This window comes from Biomphalaria glabrata, chromosome 11, assembly GCF_947242115.1.
Source record: "Biomphalaria glabrata chromosome 11, xgBioGlab47.1, whole genome shotgun sequence".
NCBI classification, from domain to species: Eukaryota; Metazoa; Mollusca; class Gastropoda; family Planorbidae; genus Biomphalaria; species Biomphalaria glabrata.
In genome coordinates, this window is record NC_074721.1 from 42157678 (window position 1) to 42178306 (window position 20629).

The following is a 20629-nucleotide window of genomic DNA, read 5'->3' on the forward strand; positions in this document are numbered from 1 at the left end:
TTGGAAGGAATGTCTATAATTTATAACTTAGGATAACTATTGAACAGGGCCATATCAAAGAATTTAATAATGGAATTGGCGAATTGAAAGTAGCATATGTTTACAGGTAATTAACTGCTTGTATATTTAATGATCTTCTCTGATAAGAATAAATTGCATTTAAAGCTTAGGGTTTTAAAAGCGAACTATAGGTGCCTATAAATCATACAATGTATTTAATGAAAGAAAAACTAGAAATCTAGGCTACTAATTTTACAGAATTATTTTACTCAAATTATTTCAATTGGCACCTGAATAGGCCTATAATCTATAATTCTCCTCAAAACGTGATTTGTTCATCTTATTGAAACAAGTTTTGTAGCTGGCATAAGTAGGCCCTGTGCAGTCCCTTCTAGCAGCATTTCTTACAGTAAAAACGAGGTCACATAATTATACTGACGTCAATGATTATCCCGTGCGAGTCTAGTGGATTTGAAGTTAATTACATCCTAACCCAAAGCTGGGCAATGCTCGGACAGGCAGGCAGGGCTCAAACCAGGAACCATTTAACGGCATTCCAGGGCGCAAATCACACGATAAGGTAGCCATCCCGTTTGGCGTTTGGCTTCAACATAAGTTCAAACTTCCGAGGATCTCCAGTTTCATAATAACAAAACAGAAGTGAGACGATAATAGGCCTATGCATTGCAGCGACACCTTTGATATAGGTCACGATTGTAGCCTCTTGAAAAAAGAGTAGGCCTATACAGTCTACAAACAGAGATCTATCTATCTATCTATTATATTTATAGGCCTCAATAGTCTAAATCTAATCTAGATCCCAGTATAACAGGACACCGGAATTTCGTGGAATACGCAAAAACACCAGATAATTTTAGATCTAGGATAAGACTGAGGAATCTGTGGAGACAACTAGTCGCCTTATCTACATTAGATCTAGACCAAGATCTGCTGTCATAAAGGATCATTAAGTCTTAAGTAAACATTTGATCTTACCAGCATTCCAGTTCAAAAAAGCAAATGGTGATTTATCCGTCCACTCAAAACCTTTTTCTGTTGCTCTGTCGTTTGCACCAATCCAAAAGAAGTTTCCAGCCATGGACATCAAACGACCTAATTAAACAAATATCAAAATGTTTTATCATACAATCGAACATTCTCCGATTCAACACAAAATAACTTGGTGATCGTAGGTATTGTTATAACTAAAACCATAGTGGTTCGAGGTTCCGTATTTATCACATATGAACACACTGTTTCTTTTTGTGGAAAAAACTCACCAGATAGAAAGAATTGTTCTTGAACAGATGTAATTGAGGTGAGATCCCCGCCTGCAGTTTGACAGGCAGTGCGAGCATCCAGCCAGCTCATCATGTTTCGGTTGATTTGATAACAGTTGTCTGAATTAGGGTCACCCTGCCAACCTGGGAAACAGTTGGGGCTCACCGTGGCTGGAGACATTAAATATGACCATTTATCATTGCAACATTAATATGATTTTTATATTTGTTATTAAGTTCAAAGGCTATCTGCTAAATTCTGCAACTACTAACGCGCTTAGCGGATGACACAGGGACAGAGGCCCAAAAGAACCGCCCTTGTAGAAAGGAGCAGAATACCCAAACTTTAACAGACCCCGGTAGGCAACGGCATTGTCTGCGTGAGATGTGGGAAAATATGCAGGTCACAACTGGGTCTTCTAGTCAAGTCAAGCCTTGCACTCATCCTTAATCTTTGGAATCGAAGACATTACCATTACGAGGATCCTAATAGTGAAACTGAAAGGATAGAGAAGGATCCTAGATCTCACCTACAAATACCGCACAAACAAGGAGATTAGAAACAGGATAACGGCGGAAAATATCAGACCCCACGATGATCTGCTGATGAGTGTTAAAAAAAAGGCAAAGTAAAACTTTATGGACATAACAACAAGGTCCTCAGAGCTCGCAAAGACTTTCCTTCATCAAACAGTACGAGGAAAAAGAAGAAAAGAAAGAGAGAAATCGATGTGAAGAAAACATCAAAGAATGAACGAGGATGTCATTGAAAGAGTCAATCAAAAGACAGCAATGCAAATGGTCGACTGATCATGTGTGGTGCCCTAACGGTTCAACAGACTAAGAGATACACAGGAGATGGTAGGCCCATTTATAGCCAGAATCTGTTCTGTACACTCTTTACACTAGTGACATAAGAAGCATCATTAAACTCACTGATGATACTGCCATAGTCGGTCTTATTTCAGGAAACAAAACTCAGTATCGAAGCTCGATAGAAGAGTTTACAAACTGGTGCACTGACTACTTTCTAGAACTGAATGTCACAAAAACTAAAGAACTTGTAATAGATTTCAGAAAGAAAAAACAAATGAAACACGAACGCAGATAAACAATACATCGATACATAAAGTGAATTCATATCAATATCTAGGCATCATCCTTGATAACATGCTTTCGTGGGAAGACAACATTGGAACTCTGACTAAGACTAAGCCCAGCGGCTATTTTTCCTATAAAAACTTAATAGCTTTGAACTACATAAGAAGATCCTAGATAATTTTTACTGCGCGACTATGCAAAATCTGCTAACATATGGAATAACTTGTTGGCAAGGCATCGCTTCATCTAAACTTTTGCGCCGCTTAGACAACCTTATAAAAAGAGCATAGAAAATCACACGCACAACACTACCATATTTAAAAGAACTTTTGAACAAAAATCTCTCAGCAAAATCGGAAAAATCTTGGAAGACAACAGCCACCCGCTCCATCATAACTACGTCAAGTCGTCGCGAAGTGGGCGACTTCTGTTAGTCAAGTCTAGAACCGAGCGGTACAAAAACTCGTTCGTTCCTTACTCGGTCAGACTCTATCAGCGCCACTCGTTGATCAGGAAACATGAAAATGACCAAGATGCCTGTGTGTAGTCGCTGAATGAACTCTTTATGTTGTGTCTTTTTTTTTTATTTATGTGAATGTATTTGTTGTTGTTTCTTTTTTTTGAGATCCCTAGCTTTGTATTTGTGGTGATACCTCGTCTGTCGAGCTGTCATCCTCCCTACATTGCTCTATGCCTCAGAATCGTGGACAGTTTACAGAAAACATGCTAAGAAATTAAACCACTTCCACATGACACGTCTAAGAAAAATACTGAACATCTAATGGCAAGAAAAAATACCAGATACTGAAGTCCTTCGAAGAGCGGGTCTGCAAAGCATCCACACAATCCTGATGCAGTCCCAGCTGCGATGGGCAGGACACGTCTGTAGAATAGAAGACCGCCGCATCCCTAAACGACTCCGGTATGGCCAACTAAGCGAAGGAAAGCGCTCGAAAGAAGGTCAGAGAAAGCGCTTCAGGGACACCCTCAAAGCTTCTCTGAAGGCCTTCACCAAAGACCCAGCCACCTGGGAGACAGAGGTACATGACAGAGCATCATGGCGTCGCGCTGTGAAAACTGGCGCACAGGTTGCTGAGGAAAAGAGAACAGCGCTGGCAGAAGAAAAGCGCCAGAGAAGAAAAGCAAGGCCAATGACACTAGCTCCAGCTGGAATAACCTGCCCAGTGTGCAGCCGAACATTCCGGGCTCACATAGGTCTCACCAGCCACATTAGGAGGCACAAAACCCCATTGCAAAGCCCTCAGCCCCCTGGATGACAAAAGTGTCCATCATCTAACCACGATGGACGAACTATATATATATATATTTGAGAAAAGAATCCTTGACCTTGTAATCACAACCAATTTTTATAAGGATCAATAAAGCTATCATATTATATCTCTAGAGTTTCAATCTTAGAATATTTGCTATTAATTGTCATATATTATGTTTCAAAATAGGTCCTACATATTGTTTAAGTCATATCGAATTCATGAAAATTAAAGACTAATTAAAATTAATCATATCAAAACAATTGATTTAGTTTTAAATGCATTTTGTTTGACATTATCTTAAAGCCAATAACCGTTAAGACCTACAAGGTCATTTCATCCTATAATCTGCTATCTTCTAAAAAAAAAGCCTCATGGTACATGTCCACTATGAGACTTGTTGCTTGCTTCACTGCAGCGATCTTACAGTGAACATCTTCTTACAAAGCCTCATGGTACATGTCCACTGTGAGACTTGTTGCTTGCTTCACTGCAGCGATCTTATAGTGAACATCCTCTAACAAAGCCTCAAGGTACATGTTCACTATGAGACTTGTTGCTTGCTTCAGTGCAGCGATCTTACCGTGAACATCCTCGAACAAAGCCTCAAGGTACATGTCCACTATGAGACTTGTTGCTTGCTTCACTTGACGCTGATTAGTGTTACAAAGAAACTGATGCGTTTGGTTACAAACAAAATTTGGAGAAGTCTGCATATGGTAATATAAAAAGTCTAAAGAAGTCTGCACTGACTCTGCATTTAGTAATATAAAAAAAAGTTTAGATGGTTCTGATATAGTTATATAGAAAACTTACAAAAATGTGCATTTAGAAAAAGTTTAGTATTTGGTTATATGAAACATTAAGACACGTCTGCATTTAGTTTTAGAAAAAGTTTAGAGAAGTCTGTATTTAGAATAGCTAATAGTGGGTGAATGAAGCTTTGAAAGGCATTATATATGTATTGAAATTTCTCACAAAGTTTGGTATGAAACTTACTAGCTGTTGTCACTGGCACTACTCCATTGGGATCTGGGGATAAGAACAAGTAACATTATTTATTATGTGTAGTAACTTTGAGAGACTAGAAGCTAAGTTAACTTTAACACTTTAAGTTTATTTTTTTATGTCTAAGTTTATTTAAATGTTTCCTTCAATTATTTTTATAAATTAACTGACTTTAAAAAAAAAAAGAAATTCAATAATTCTTTTGATTCAGTGAAATCAAAACATGTGTAAAGACTATGATTTCTATCAAAATACTTCTTAAGTAGTTGAATTCAATCCAAAGACTTCATAAGAGGTTCTCTTACTTGGGCTCTTCTGACATATATATCTGTACTTGGTGTCACAAGGTGAATCATTCCATTTGTATGCGCTGCTCGCAATTGTTACCACACAGTTCTCATTGCCTCCGTAGTTATTGGGCTCATTGTTGGACCAGTACGTGAAGGTAGCCTAAAGTTAGAAAAGTTGGTCACGTTTGTTAGGTACTGGCTGATAGATAATGCATGTGTATTGATTGATAGCTAATACATGTATGTGTATTGATTGATAGCTGATACGTGCATGCGTATTGATTTGATATCTAATGCATGTGTATTGATATGATAGCTAATGCATGTACGTGTATTGATTGATAGCTAATGTATGTGTATTGATATGATAGCTAATACATGTATGTGTATTGATTGATAGCTAATACATACATGCGTATTGATATGATAGCTAATGCATGTGTATTGATATGATAGCTAATACATGCATATTGACATGATAGCTAATATATGCATGCATATTGATATGATAGCTAATACATGCATATTGACATGATAGCTAATATATGCATGCATATTGATATGATAGCTATGCATGTCTATTGATATCATAGCTAATTTATGCATCCATATTGATATGATAGTTAATGCATGCGTATTGATATGATAGTTAATGCATGTGTATTGATGTGATAGCTAATATATGCATATTGACATGATAGCTAATATATGCATGCATATTGATATGATAGCTAATGCATGTATTTTGATATGATAGATAATGCATATGTATTGATATGATAGCTAATACATGCATTCGTACTGATATGATAGCTAATGCATGTGTATTGATATGATAGCTAATGCATGTGTATTGATATGATAGCTAATATATGCATGTGTATTGATATGATAGCTAATGCATGTGTATTGATATGATAGCTAATACATGCATGCGTATTGATATGATAGCTAATACATGTGTATTGATATGATAGCTAATACATGCATGCGTATTGATATGATAGCTAATACATGCATGTGTATTGATATGATAGCTAATACATGTGTATTGATATGATAGCTAATACATGCATGCGTATTGATATGATAGCTAATACATGCATGTGTATTGATATGATAGCTAATACATGCATGTGTATTGATATGATAGCTAATACATGCATGTGTATTTATATGATAGCTAATACATGCATGTGTATTTATATGATAGCTAATACATGCATGCGTATTGATATGATAGCTAATACATGCATGCGTATTGATATGATAGCTAATACATGCATGCATATTGATATGATAGCTAATACATGCATACGAAAATAACTACACACATAGTAAAGGTCAAGACATGGAATATGGTCAGTACAGAATCTCACGTGAATTGACAAATGTAGACAAACAGTAGGGGCAGCAATTGATATAAACACATAAATTCACTACAAGCCTCTAATTAATATTTGCGACTAGATTAACATGTGAAGGAATTTCAGTAAGTGATCAGATAAGGAAATATAAGATAAGAAAAACTACACTTTAAAGAAATACATAGGCTGATATGAAAAACAAAGAGCTTTAAGCAGACGTGACAGCCATGTTGGAAACTCAAAGTGCCCTCTGAACTAAGTTCCTAGACTAAATGAAAGACAAATATGATCATGATTTGACTGACCTGAACAGTCTCATCCAGCCACATAAATTGTTTTTCACCTTTCTGGTCATTTAATCCAATCCAATAATCCCCAATTTGCTTAGCGATTAAGGCTGAGATAGGAAAAGAGAAAAAAAATGATTTTGCATAAATTGCGTTAAAAGTGTTGTAAGAATAAAATGCTAAACATAACCTGAAGTTCAATTGTATATAAGACAAGTACGATAAACACTTTAGCCAACCAATGTTTTCAATATCTTATCTTATATAATACAGACGTTACTTCAAAAAAGAAGATGATTACGTCCTACGCGTCATGCATTCAGTCATGCATATTAACCAATGACTTAAATTCTGCCAAGTCACTGGTTTTTCTGGCTAGCTCAGGCAACCCATTCCATGCTCTAATAGCACTAGGGAAGAAGGAGTATTTGTACAAATTTGTCCTAGCATATAGGACGAGGAATGTGCCTTTATCTTTGTGTCTTTCAGAGTATTTTATTAAATTTCCTAAATTTTGTTCTTGTGTTAGCTATTCATTTAAAAAAAAGTAAAGTCTATAGGGCAGATGATGTAAAGGTCATCTGTTTCTGTTCTGTTGTCACAGATTAATAATAAATTACTGTAGACGTTATTAAATAATAATTATAATAACGAGACTGTCTTTATCAAGGTCGACATATATGACTATCTTTTTATTTCCGTCCGATCCATTGCTTTCCCACATAAACAAAAAACAATGACGTAATATCATATAATATTAGCACAGTTTCTGTGGCCTACGGTTCATTGGCGGAAAGTAAACATAAACATTATTCTCTGTTTTCCTTGAGAATGTGTTCAGCATTTTAACCCTTAAAGTGCTGAAATGCTTTACAATGAGAGCATAGGCCTATACAATCCTGATGTTTAGAGGCTAAACTACCACACGCGTTTTAAGGGTTTAAAATTATTTTTTACTTTATTCAGCTGGTTGAACTTTCCAATTTTAAAACATTCAACAATTCTTATTTTGAAAATAGGGAATCGTGGAAATTAAATGCGGTTCGTTGTTGTGTAAAATTAAAACAAAATTATAATGGCCTCTAGATCCGTATTCAATTCATAGTTATAAGAATAAAAGTTACATTAAAATCATTGCCTGGTATTCAGTCAATTTAAAATTTTAAATTTCAAGACATTGATTCATTCGAAATTATCATAAATCGTATTTTATAAAATACTTCAAAAAAGAAGATAATTGAATTCTAGGATGGAAAGACGAGTTAATCTGCATATTTGATTTCAATTAGAACCAATCAGTACTTTTTTTGTGACTGTACGCACCTATGAAAAATCAGAGTACCGGTACCTACCTTTTTTAATGTGGGGAAAAATTATAACTTTTCTTTGTATTTTAACGTTTATTATTAATTTATTAGTAGTTAAAAGTTAGGCAAACCATCACTGACATTCGGCACCTATTTTTTTTTACACAAAAAAAAAGCACTGGGACTATCAATCATGAACCTAACGTCTTTCTCTAGTAGCCTACTGTCGAGATCGAGATTGCTTTGAAGGGTAACAACATTCCCATTTATTAGTCTCCATTGTGGATTTTTGTTATGATGGGGTAATATATATATATATATATATATATATATATATATATATATATATATATATATATAATGCGTAGCTATAGATTGAGCATCTTGTGTTCATAATTATCAGTAATAACACTTTCAAAGTAATAGTATTTTAATTTTCAATACTTTTTGTCATCTTATTATTTTTTTCAATTAAACCGGTTTCAAAAGCTTGACTTAATAGAGATGTGGATCCAACAGCCTATTAATAATAAATATAATTTAATTTATAGAAAGTTTTCCCATTTCAGACCTTGTGGTCTATAGGGCAGAAGATGTACAAGTCGTCTGTTTCTGTGGCCTACGGTTAACGAGGGTGTCATGTGGCCAGCATAACAACCAACCGCCTTTACTTATCCCCAACTAATGTCAGGTACCCATTAGAGCTGGGTGGACTCAGAGAAGCCCAAAGATCCCAGTCTCCACCAAGATTCGGTTCAGAAGCCAAGCGCTTACCGCTTAGACACCCGCGCCTCCAATTTAATTTACAGAGCACTGTTAACAAACGTAGGCCCAAGACGCTGATATGATATTACAAACATAAACACGAGATCTAAAATGACAAACAAATCTAAAAAAAAAAAAGTTTTGAACAGAAAGGTCTTAATGTTCTTCTTGAATGTAGTGAAGCATGTTGTCTTCTTATCTTATCTTATATAATACAGACGTTACTTCAAAAAAGAAGATGCTTACGTCCTAAGCGTCTGAGATCAATGGGAAGTAGAACAAAAAGACGAGCAGCTAATAACGCGCCTAGTTTATGCATAAAGATCTTCACCATAAAAACTGGTGGCTATTATCAAACAAATAAATAAAAATTCGCTGACCACTATTTTGGAATAGAAATACTTAACTCTTTCTCTCCTAACTGACGATACCAGCGTTGATTCCACCAGAATGTGGTCAATAATTACGGAGAGAAAGAGTTAAATCAAATTGATAAAAGCACATTACTGCAAACTTACAATCAACAAAGCTATTGAAAGCACTGTCTGCTACTTTGACTAAATCTCCGCCAGCGTCCTTACAAAACTGCCTGGCATCGAACCAAGATTTAGGCGTGCTGTACAATCTTAAACAAGTTCTCTTCAGCGGGTAGGGTGTCCAGGCTTGATCACAGGAAACAGGGGCTGGAAGTACACACACACACACACACAAATATAAATATGAGCATAAATGTGGACTTTTGTCTGGACTCAGGTTCTGTATTCTTAGAGCATATTATGAGGCAAATTATCCTGAAAAAAAGGACTAGTTAAGTCAAGGTTATATTGCCTAGGATATATATATATCTGTCGTTACAGCTTCATGCGCTAATACCTGCGTGTATTTGATGTTCTTTTCGAGCCAAACGAATGCGATGAAAAAAGGAGTTAAGGTCAATCTATATTATTATTATTATAGCTTTTATATAGCGCTACTTTCATGCTTATAGCATGCTCAGAGCGCTTTTGGTCCAATCTCATTTGTGGACCATTGGGGGGAGGGGGTATCTAGGAGTTGGTTTTCCGTGCTGCCTTTAGGCGCTCAGTAAACACAACTCTGCCCGAGTCGGGTGTCGAACCTCGAGTTACCCACGTAACTTTCGCGGCGACAGAGAGCACGGCTCAGTAAAAGAGAGGGGGGGGGAGAGAACAAGCAATCTTTCTCTTTATACATTCACTACGTTTATGTGTGTATTTTTTTACACACGTCAATATCTGGTGTCATTAAAATCGTTGCATGTTTTTTTTTCTGTAGATTTGTTTTGATTTTGCCCCTTCGTATTGCTCTTCGTTTTCTAACCATGGCCACCTCTTCACATATATGTCGTGGAGTCAACAGCTCTTTCAATGTAGTCGAAATTCCTGCACCAGGTCACTGTTTTCTTTCTATCTGTCGCATATTTCTGGAAAAATCGTCGACGAAACTGTTGCTCTCGAACTTCTTACTCACGGAAGCACAGTTATGCACTCTGCTCGACAATACGCTGCCTACATGAATACTCCCGGCGTTTATGGTGGCGAGGCTGAAATGGTGATGTCTCAAATACTTCCCGCTACTATTACTATTCCCTTCCAAGAACGCCCCCATGACCCTCCTCGAGTTTACCATCCGGGTCAACGTCTCTCCATATCCCTGCTATTAAGCGGTTCTTTGGATCGTGGCCTTTATGAAGCGGCGTATGCTACGCCTCGGGTCGGCTAGAGTAGAAATCTATACAGTACAAATCGATACCTAGACAGTAAAAACCTATACAGTAGAAATCTGTTCAGTAGATACCTATACAGTAGAAATCTATACAGTAGAAATCTGTTCAGTATAAATATATACAATCGATATCTATGCAGTACAAATACTTACAATAGAAATCTCTCAATTGTAGTCAAACTGAATTCCCATTTGATTGGATCAATAAAAATTATCTTATCTTATCTTATACAGTTGATATCTATACAGTAGAAATCTATACAGCAGAAACACAGTACAAAAGAAATCTATACATATACAGTAGAAATCTATACAGCAGAAACATAGTACAAAAGAAATCTATACATATACAGTAGAAATCTATACAGCAGAAACACAGTTCAAAAGAAATCTATACATATACAGTAGAAATCTATACAGCAGAAACACAGTACAATAGAAATCTATACATATACAGTAGAAATATATACAGCAGAAACACAGTACAATAGAAATCTATACATATACAGTAGAAATATATACAGCAGAAACACAGTACAAAAGAAATCTATACATATACAGTAGAAATATATACAGTAAAACTCAGTGCAGTAAAAATGAGGGCTTCTTTATTTTTAAACAAGGATTCGTGTTGGTACCGAAACATGCAGGGAGAATAACTGACTTGCGATTTAACTTTTCGATATCCACTCTAGACATTAACTTCTTATATTAAGTAGTATCTTAGAGTGTTCTCATTGTGAGATATACAAAAAATCAAACTTATTGAACTTGTTTGTTTTATAGAGTCAAATCAGTAGGAGACTTACGCAAAGTAATAGGTCTTATTGTACTTCCTGGTGCAGTGTAGTTGAAGTCAATTTGACAAATTGTTCCTTTGATTAGATTGCAGTTATTGGTCACATGCCATTTAAGAAGAGGCTCGGCTAAAAAAAAAAGAAAAAAAAGAAGGTCAAGAAATGAAAGTTCATCGTTGAAAGTTATTAAGTAACTGAAAAGTAAAAAAAAATGTGTGTCACATAATAAGACGCGTCAATTTTAATTAGTAGTTACTAACAACAGTTGTATTGTGATATTTCTGGAAGCCACTGAAGTCTTTTGGTCAGAGGCGTAGTGAGCAAAACGTGCGCCCGGGGGCAAAAAACTTTATTGGCGCCCCCCTCCATTTTCCAAGAGCATCACATAGAAATACAGGCTTATAAATAAAAATTATTTAATAATAACACAATACAAATAACCGTGGAATGTACAACCTAACTAAAATATCTACAATAACGTTTTGTGGCGCCTTTCTGCGTGTGGCGCACCCTGAGGGTGGCGCGCGCTACATCGAGCCCCCTTTTGCCCCTCCCCCCCCCCTCACAACGCTTCTGCTTGTGGTTGCACTACGAAGGGTTGAGCGTAAAGTAGAGATCTCGCATTACGCAGATTCTGGATTGTTCATATATTTTCTAGATCTAGAGCCCAGTACGTTTAAGCATAAGTAGGGCCGGAGAAAGCTCGAGTTCAGTCAGTTGTTGGCCTATATTGTGTTTTATTTCAATACTTTCAATGGGAAATGATAATTTCAGTCTATTTATAATAATAATAAGGCTTGTCTTTCGACCATCTGCGGACAATGGTTATGCTAGCCCTGGATGTGGCAAAATATGTAGGTCACAGCTGGAGCTGCGCAACCACGGGAAATACTGCACTTCTCACTAATCTTCGGACTCGAAGACAAGCCTTATTGGGCTTGTGTCTTTACGTTCGAAGATTAATAACAAGTGTATTTCACGTGGGTACGCGCCCCAGCTTTGACCTACATATTGTGCCACATCCAGGGCAGACATAACCATTGTCTGCCTGTGTCATTTTACTTCTGTTTATTTGTTTCTTATATGTAATTAGATCCTAAGTATTATGTATGCTTATATATTCTTCACTTTATTCAATACTGACTTAGATTTGCGTTATGTTAATTCTGTTCAACAGGAGTCGCATTATGTTGGAATGTTAGTGTCACTAGATCTACATCCAGAACTACTGAAGCTTTATAGCCACACAACAAATGCGGTTTACTATTATGATGTGACACAGATGTGGTAGAAAGCAAAATGAATAAAAAGAAGTTCAAACAGCAATGATACATTAAAACAGAGTTTAACCAAACTTTTGACATTATTGTACCCCTTTTATAATTTTTGTAATGCTGAGTACCCCTGTCTCCCCCCCCCCACACACACACACACACATGTACTTTCATGAGAAGAATGAAATTGCTTATGCTGAGATGACAGATCATATCATTTGAATCCATGGTTATTTCTAATTTGAGATGCTGTTACATAATTATCAGTCTCTTACTTTTCTCGACTTAATTTCTACTGTCTACAAATGCTGAATAATAGCTTCCAGAAGTATGAATATTTCTACTGTCTACAAATGCTGAAAAATAGCTTCCAGAAGTATGAATATGGAAAAGGCAAGATGTTTTCCAGAACTTGGACCCACTGTAACTTAGCCCCTCTTCCCCCCCCCCCCCGAATGCTCAACAATACTAGAGAGTGGCAAAACGTGGCGATTCTGACCTTTTTAAAACCACACATATGTAAATGCAACGTATATTTTAGGACAATTAACAAATGACCTTCTACTCCCACATGGCGAAGCTTTAAAACATCTCTCTTTATTGCCGTTTTTATTGGTACATTCAAAACATCTTTTACAATATAAGTATTCATAATTTATTTTAATGTATTAGCTGAACATAGCATAGTTAATGTGCAACGCGTCCACCCCCCACCCCCACACAAAAACTCTTACAGTACCCCCCTCGCCCCACTTTGGGAAACAATGCATTAAAGCTTAAAACCTCACCAAAACTATATAGCTAGGCCTAAAGCGCTGCAAGAGACAAATCTTACCTGATACAACAAAACCGCAGTCTTGTTTATTGATTGTGTTATTAGGAGGCGTGAGGAAATAGGTCCAACTAAACGGCTGGCCGCCAATCCATTTCCACGGACCCGCATTTGTGTTGTTATCTTGTAGATTAAACAATTTGAAATACAATAACTTAAAAATTTTTATTTACACTAAACTTACTTAAATTTAACATTTACAAACACCAGTTTAGACAGAAATCTATATATTTCATATATGTATACATCATATTAAGGTGCTAAATAATTATCTATAGTCTTGCTAGTATTTGCAAGTCATACATACCTTAAGCATAGCCTACAATACCTATAGTCTTATAAGTATAACACATTAATACCTATGACGTAGGACTTATGGTTAAGAAACGTGTAATTAATGCAACTTTGAATACAATTTATAATAATGATAATAATTGACCTCCTTCAGTCGTAGAACGACTATGGTTCATCTCGAACAATGCGAGATGAAAGCCTGGGCATTGTTTAGGTCAGAACGATGTCGCCCACACAGCAGCCCCCCCCCCCTTCTGCTCGAAGCTGATGTGACCAAAAGAACGTTTGGAATCAGTAGCGCCGCAGGTTCTGCCAGGTAGTAGCACAGTGTGCCACAATCTGCCAGACAATCGCCTTCCCAAACGACATCTGTACGGGGAGTTGTGTGTAGGGAAGCGCTCCCAGGGAGCTGAATACAAGCGCTATAAGGACACGCTCAAGAATTCCTTCAAGGAGTCTGATATCGACATTCACGGCTGGGAAGCACTAGCTCACGATCGCTCCTCATGACGTGAAGCTGTGAGTCTCGCAGTCTCGAGATTTGAATCAAGAAGAGTGGCCAGCGTGAAAGAGCGCCGAAAAAAACAAAAAGCTGAGAGAAGAAGCAGGTCTATCTGCAACTGACCAAACCCACCCATGCCACATATGCGGCCGGCTTTTTAAAGCTAGGATTGGATTTTACAGCCATCTTCGAATCCATAGGAAATGGGAAATGTGCTCATCTTCGACCACGAAGGAGGAGCTATATATATATAAATATATATATAAGGGTCACCAGCTCCTGATTTTTCCTCAGGGTTGTCTCCTGAATGTTTCCTGTCCGAAGCTTACTGGGCCAACAGCTTTACCACTCAGCCAACGTGCCTCAATTATGACACAAAAAAGTCCTATTTGATTTGTTCATACATAACAAATTAATTCTAATGTGACCATAAAACAATTATGTGTTCAGTTAGAATAAACTGAATGTACAAATAAACTATAAAAGACTATGTTGAGATGTAGGCCTACAATTTACCTACAATTTACCTACAATTTACCTGTGAGACCTATCCAGAAAGATGTAGCTGCATTCGCGATGAGTTTAGTATTGATGATGTTAGGCTTCAGAAGGTTATGACTGGCCAAGCTGAAAAAGAAACATTCATGACACAACAGTCAGTAGACGAAAACCAATAGGGTGTGTGTAGCCAAATGACACACAAATTACTCTGGCCAGCGCTAGACCAGCGGTCAACCGTGAGGAGATGCGACATTCAACCGAGACGAGGGAAGCGTGGTCGAGAGGCCAAGTGCGCTTGAACTCGGCTTGGCTTGGCTACCTAGAAGGGGGCTCCTAAAGGCAGCACGGAAAACCAACTCCTAGATACTCCCTCCCCCCACTGGTCCACAAATGAGATTGGACTATAATGCTATAAGCATGAAAGTAGCGCTATATAAAAGCTATAATAATAATAATAAACCGTTTCGGAAAGGTGCTGTGATACAACAAGCCCAATGTGTAAAGTGAGTCCGGATCAGTTTAACAACGTCCAGGACGAAGCGGAGAGGCCAGTAGATTTTAATGCAGCGGTAACAGCACTCTATTATATATATAAGGGTGTCATATATATATATATATATATATATATATATATATATATATATATATATATATATATATATATATATATATATAATAGAGCGCTGTTAACAAACAAAATGTAGGCTCAAGGTGTTGTGATAACTAACATTACGATTCTCTCTATCAGGCCTTCTGTACACAATGCTCTACATAACACATCTAACACAAAAACTTGACAACAAGAGTTCCGACAATAGTCTGGTAGTTTAATAACTAAACACATCAACAGCCAACACTAAACAATATGCTAAACGGTACACTGACTACAAATGCTTTATTGTATATCGCCGTAACTGTTATACTAAACTCTACTCTCTTTGCCTCTCATCCTGTTTCACTATGGGACTCAAATTGTACCGTACTGACGCGCTGTGGTGAACTGAACAGCCTTTCTTACACTCTCTGTGCTCTGGTTCCCGAAGGCTTTCAATCACATGATCATTTCACTTGTCATATTTTCATGTAATATACATACCAATACTGTCCCTTGTCCATCGACAGAGCATGCTGACCTGTTTAACTGACCAGTGTGTGTGTGTCATGTTTTTCAATAGGTCGCACCTACATACATACACAAAGAGGCCTATATTTATGAATTCGAGGGTCGAAAGACTTAACTACTAACTTAAAACTTTCGTCTAACATAAGTTTCTAGAAAGAGATTGTAATTTCATTTCATGTTTCTTTAATATACGCACCCGATGTTGTTTGATTGATACTACACAGATTTAAAAAGTTAGACTAATCTTCTAATCAAAACATAATCATTTTCCAACCTTTTCCAGCCAGATAATAATAATAAGGCTTGTCTTCGAGTCCGAAGATTAGTGAGGAATGCAGTATTTCCCGTGGCTACGCAGCCCCAGCTGTGACCTACATATTTTGCCACATCCAGGGCAAGCATAACCATTTGTCCGCAGGTGGTTGATTTAGATTTTCTTTTCGCCGTCTGCGTTTGTCCTCGGCAGTGGATTTTCTTTTGGTCTGAAATGTGTATCCCGGGCCTTTGTGAGTGACCTCCAGCTGTCTCGTTCTGAGGCCGCATGTAACCAGGTGCTCTCTTCTATGTCAGCCAAGGAAAGTTGACGTCTAAGCTGGTCTTTGAAGCGTTTCCATGGGGCGTCTCTGTTACGTCGACCACCTTTTAGCACACCAAAAAAGACTGCCTTTAGCATACGTTCGTTTCCCATACGGGATACGTGCCCTGCCCAGCGTAACTGTCGGACCATAAGAAGTCCCTCTATACTGTCCATACCGGCGTTCGCAAGGACATCGCTGTTTGTACAGCGGTCTTGCCACTGTATGTCCATTATGGAGAGCAAGCATTTTTTGGTGAAAACGCTCAAGTATTCTTAGTTGCTTTCTGTAAAGTGTCCATGTCTCAGAAAGGTTGAGAGAACCAGCGCCTGGTAGACATTGATTTTTTGTAGGCAGGCGGAGCGATTTATTCCAGTCAGATAACCGTGCTCTTATATAGGCTACAGACTTAAATACAAATGCAAACTATTATAATAAATAAATGCAATGTTTTTGTGTAAAAAAAAAAAATAGGTGCCGGTACTCAGTAATAGATTGCTTAACTTTTAACTACTAATAAATTAATAATAAATGAAAAGTAATAATGTTTTCCCTACGTTGAAAAATGTGCCGGTAAGCACTGTTTAAATGTTAACTAAATCTAAAGTCTACTTACGATTTCTCAGTGGCCAAATAGCCGTGCTGTTGTGTGCAGAATCTTTGAGCTTGGTTGAAATTTTTCTTTTGCATAGGAAATATTTTATAGCATTGCGTAGTTGGTGGTGTAGGGATACTTAACCAACCGGCAGGACAAACGGCGTCTGGGGACATATAAAACAAAAATAATTTAAGTTGGAATCACGGGCGTAGCTAGGAATTTTTCATCGTTTGGGGCCCCGGGAGGGGTGGGGGGCTTGACCTCTTTGGGGGCCTCTGCATTTTGCGTAATATTTAATTGTTAATGTAAAAAACACTTATTTGGGGACCACCTGAAGTGGAGGCCTGGGGGGATTTTCAAATTCTCCCCCACCCTAGCTATGCCACTGGTTGGAATTCATAAAATTTTATATTAAAGGCACATTCCTCGTCCCATATGCTAGGACAAATTTGTACAAATACTCCTTCTTCCCTAGTGCTATTAGAGCATGGAATAGGTTGCCTGAGCTAGCCAGGAAAACCAGTGACTTGGCAGAATTTAAGTCATTGGTTAATATGCATGACTAAATGCATGACGCGTAGGACGTAATTATCTTCTTTTTTGAAGTAACGTCTGTATTATATAAGATAAGATATTGTAGATTGCATGTTATAGCATCAATTTTTCTGAACGTGGTCTGAAAGTAGTGATTATATTTGAATGAATCGGTCTTGCTAAACTCTGACTTTAATCAGGTGAAGGATAATAAAACGATTTCATTTGGTTAAGCTTCGTTTAGAAAACTCTATAACCTTAAGTTTATAACTTAATAACAGTTTATTTTTACTAAGCGTATATCAACTCGGTCAAATAAAAACTTTGTACACGTTATTTCTCTCACACCCAGCTTTCTTTTTCTTTCTCTTGGCTGATGCAGCTTTGTGTCTTTGGCATTCGGCTAAGTTTGTACCATTTTGGCCGCCTGGTCGTGCGGTTTTTATCGATAGACATATCTTCTTCTTATCTTATATAATACAGACGTTACTTCAAAAAAGAAGATATGTCACATCCCTCAACAATACTGAAAGAGAAACTACATTTAACCAATCGTATCGCTTCGTTCTTACTGTAGCTGTTAGGCTTAGTGACGGCCTAGTCCAGAGCTATGATACAGTTATATATATCTATCTAATATATATATATATATATATATATATATATATATATATATATATATATATAGAGAGAGAGAGAGAGAGAGAGAGAGAGAGAGAGAGAGAGAGAGAGATCCAAAAGCATAAGAATAACCAACTCGATTTAAAAAAAGTAACATTTTCATCTAAGCCCCTCCCTGTCCCAAAAAGTAAATAGGTTGTGTGTCTGACTGATTCTAACAAAGTGGTCAGTGTAAGATTAGTCTAGACTACGTATAGTCGGTCATGACAAGACAACCAAGCGATAGTGTTTGTTGTGTGTTGAGTGGTCAGGCGAGAAAATACACACTGCCGTGGTTAGTCAAGCATGTAAATCTACTTTCAACAGACTTTTTTTTCTTTGCTTACAATATCTAGATCTAAGTGCATAGATGAAGATAAATTTCTTTTACGAGAACATAAACTTTGCTGTACGGTCTCCCGTTTTACAATAAGTCAATAGATTAAATTAATAGGTTAGTGTGACGTCACATAGAAACCCGGTAAAAATCTGATCGTTTTAGATGCGCAGAAAAAATTTGTCAGAAAAACATCAATTGCAAAGTTATTATTGCAAATTAAAAAAAAAAAAGAATAATATATTCATTATCTGTGAATCAAAACACATATTATATTAAAAATTGTCAAAACTATCGGAGTTAACCATTCCGAAAAATCAGATCTAGACAACACATTCTAAGTGCGGAGCAGACGCAATTTATTCAAAATTAAGTAATTTGGTGAACCCTGAATGTTAAATTTAAGTTCAGCATCTCTGTAATGTGTGCAATGGCTGCAACCAGTGGCGTAGCATCCATGGCGCGAAGGGGTTCAATGAACACGGGCCCATGATCAACAGGGGCCCATAAGGGCATTTTAAAAAAATCGAACTAATCAGACTAACATTTAAATTACTCTGTTTGTTGATCATTAGATGTGGCTGGTGTTGAAAGCCGAGGAGAAATCTACGACAGCACTCGTGCGTTCGATTTGGGTGTATTGAGATGCTTTTAAAGCAGGTCCCGAAAGCAACAGGATTTCATACTCAATTCCCCTACTTGATTTATATGCAAACTGGTGAAGGTCAAGGCTGTTATTGACCTTTGTTATAAGTTGTGTGAGAAAATACCCACCCCAAATAGACTACGGCAACCGAAATCCTAGTCTACAATGCCTGCGTACTGAGCACACTTCTTTATGGCAGTGAGAGCTGGGCAACTTAATTGGGTCAAGAACACAGATTAAATAGCTTCCACTTAACTTATGCATCTCCTGGAGGGATCATGTCACCAACCAGGACGTTCTGAAACGGGCCAATGTGCACAACATCTATGCTCTTCTTACACGGAGAAGACTACGCTGGCTCGGTCATGCCACACAGTCACTCGCATGCCAGATGGAAGATGAAGATGGAGTCAGACCCAAGAGCCGCCCAAGACTAAACTACAGAGATGTCTGTAAGCGAGACATGAGAACCATGGGCATCTATCAAAATATGTGGGAGGAGATAGCCCAAGACCGGACAGCATGGAGACAGACTACGTTTGTAAAATATTTTTCATGTTCGGATGTTCCTTCAGAGTTGAAGATCATTTACTTCCTAGTCCAAACCTCCCACAGGACGATGGGGGATGGGAGCGGTCAGGGTTTGTACCCGGGACCATCGATAAAACCGCACGACCAGGCGGCCAAAAGGGTTCAAACTACGCCGAATGCAAAAGACACGAAGTTGCATCAGCCAAGAGTAAGAAAAAGAAAGCTGGGTGTGAGAGAAATAACGTGTACAAAGTTTTCATTATTGTTGAGGGATGTGATATATCATCTTCTTTTTTGAAGTAACGTCTGTATCATACAAGATAAGAAGGGGATATCACTATTGTAACGTCAAATTCTCTAATAATTTAAATATATCAATAACTCAAATTTGAAAAACCATCGAAGTTTCCCTTTAAATTCGTCAGAGATTATTCAATCTAAGACACTTGAAAAGGTTAGAGAACTGTTTTTTCTGCTGTGGTTAAGATGATTATTCTCACACTCTTTCTTTTAATAATACAAAACTTTATTTGGCTGTGAATAATTTTTGGCGATTGTTTCTTAATTCTTTCTAAGTGATATGGAATCTAATGGTCTCCCCTAAATATTTCACTTCTATAAATAATAGGAACTTAGTTCTCTTTAGACTTGGATGGCTGAGTGCGCTCGACTGTCACGGGTTCGAACACTGTAAGCCGCCATCCCCCGTCTTCCTGCTGGATGTTTCGGCTAGATATATAGGGCAGGGCAGATGGTGTAAAGTTCACATGTTTCTATAGCAGAAGGTTATCGAGGATGGCATGTGACCTAGATTTAGATCTAAATAACGACCAACCGACTTTAATGAACTTTAAAAAAAAATGTTCAGGAAATTTACTTCCTAGGTCATGGTGAACTTAATTATTTTTTTTTTAAATCATAATTTTAAACTGGGATTTCAGCTCTTAACAATTAGTTCAACAGGAAATCGTTTAACTATCATCAATCATCAAGCAAAAAATCAAAA

The 20629-nt window shown here is 37.3% G+C and overlaps 1 protein-coding gene across 1 annotated transcript in view; it reads right to left on the reverse strand.

Moving 5' to 3' along the window:
- Nucleotides 1-20629, reverse strand: part of LOC106071169 (macrophage mannose receptor 1-like) — a 63975-nt gene that overhangs the window by 33807 nt on the left and 9539 nt on the right. Inside the window, exons 2-11 of the mRNA XM_056003905.1 lie at nucleotides 16934-17078; nucleotides 14657-14745; nucleotides 13326-13445; nucleotides 11229-11345; nucleotides 9195-9359; nucleotides 6623-6714; nucleotides 4966-5110; nucleotides 4652-4684; nucleotides 1281-1451; nucleotides 997-1113 (exon numbers count right to left, since the gene is read on the reverse strand). Coding sequence (XP_055859880.1) covers nucleotides 997-1113; nucleotides 1281-1451; nucleotides 4652-4684; nucleotides 4966-5110; nucleotides 6623-6714; nucleotides 9195-9359; nucleotides 11229-11345; nucleotides 13326-13445; nucleotides 14657-14745; nucleotides 16934-17078 — 1194 coding nt within the window. The remainder of the gene's footprint in view (nucleotides 1-996; nucleotides 1114-1280; nucleotides 1452-4651; nucleotides 4685-4965; nucleotides 5111-6622; nucleotides 6715-9194; nucleotides 9360-11228; nucleotides 11346-13325; nucleotides 13446-14656; nucleotides 14746-16933; nucleotides 17079-20629) is intronic.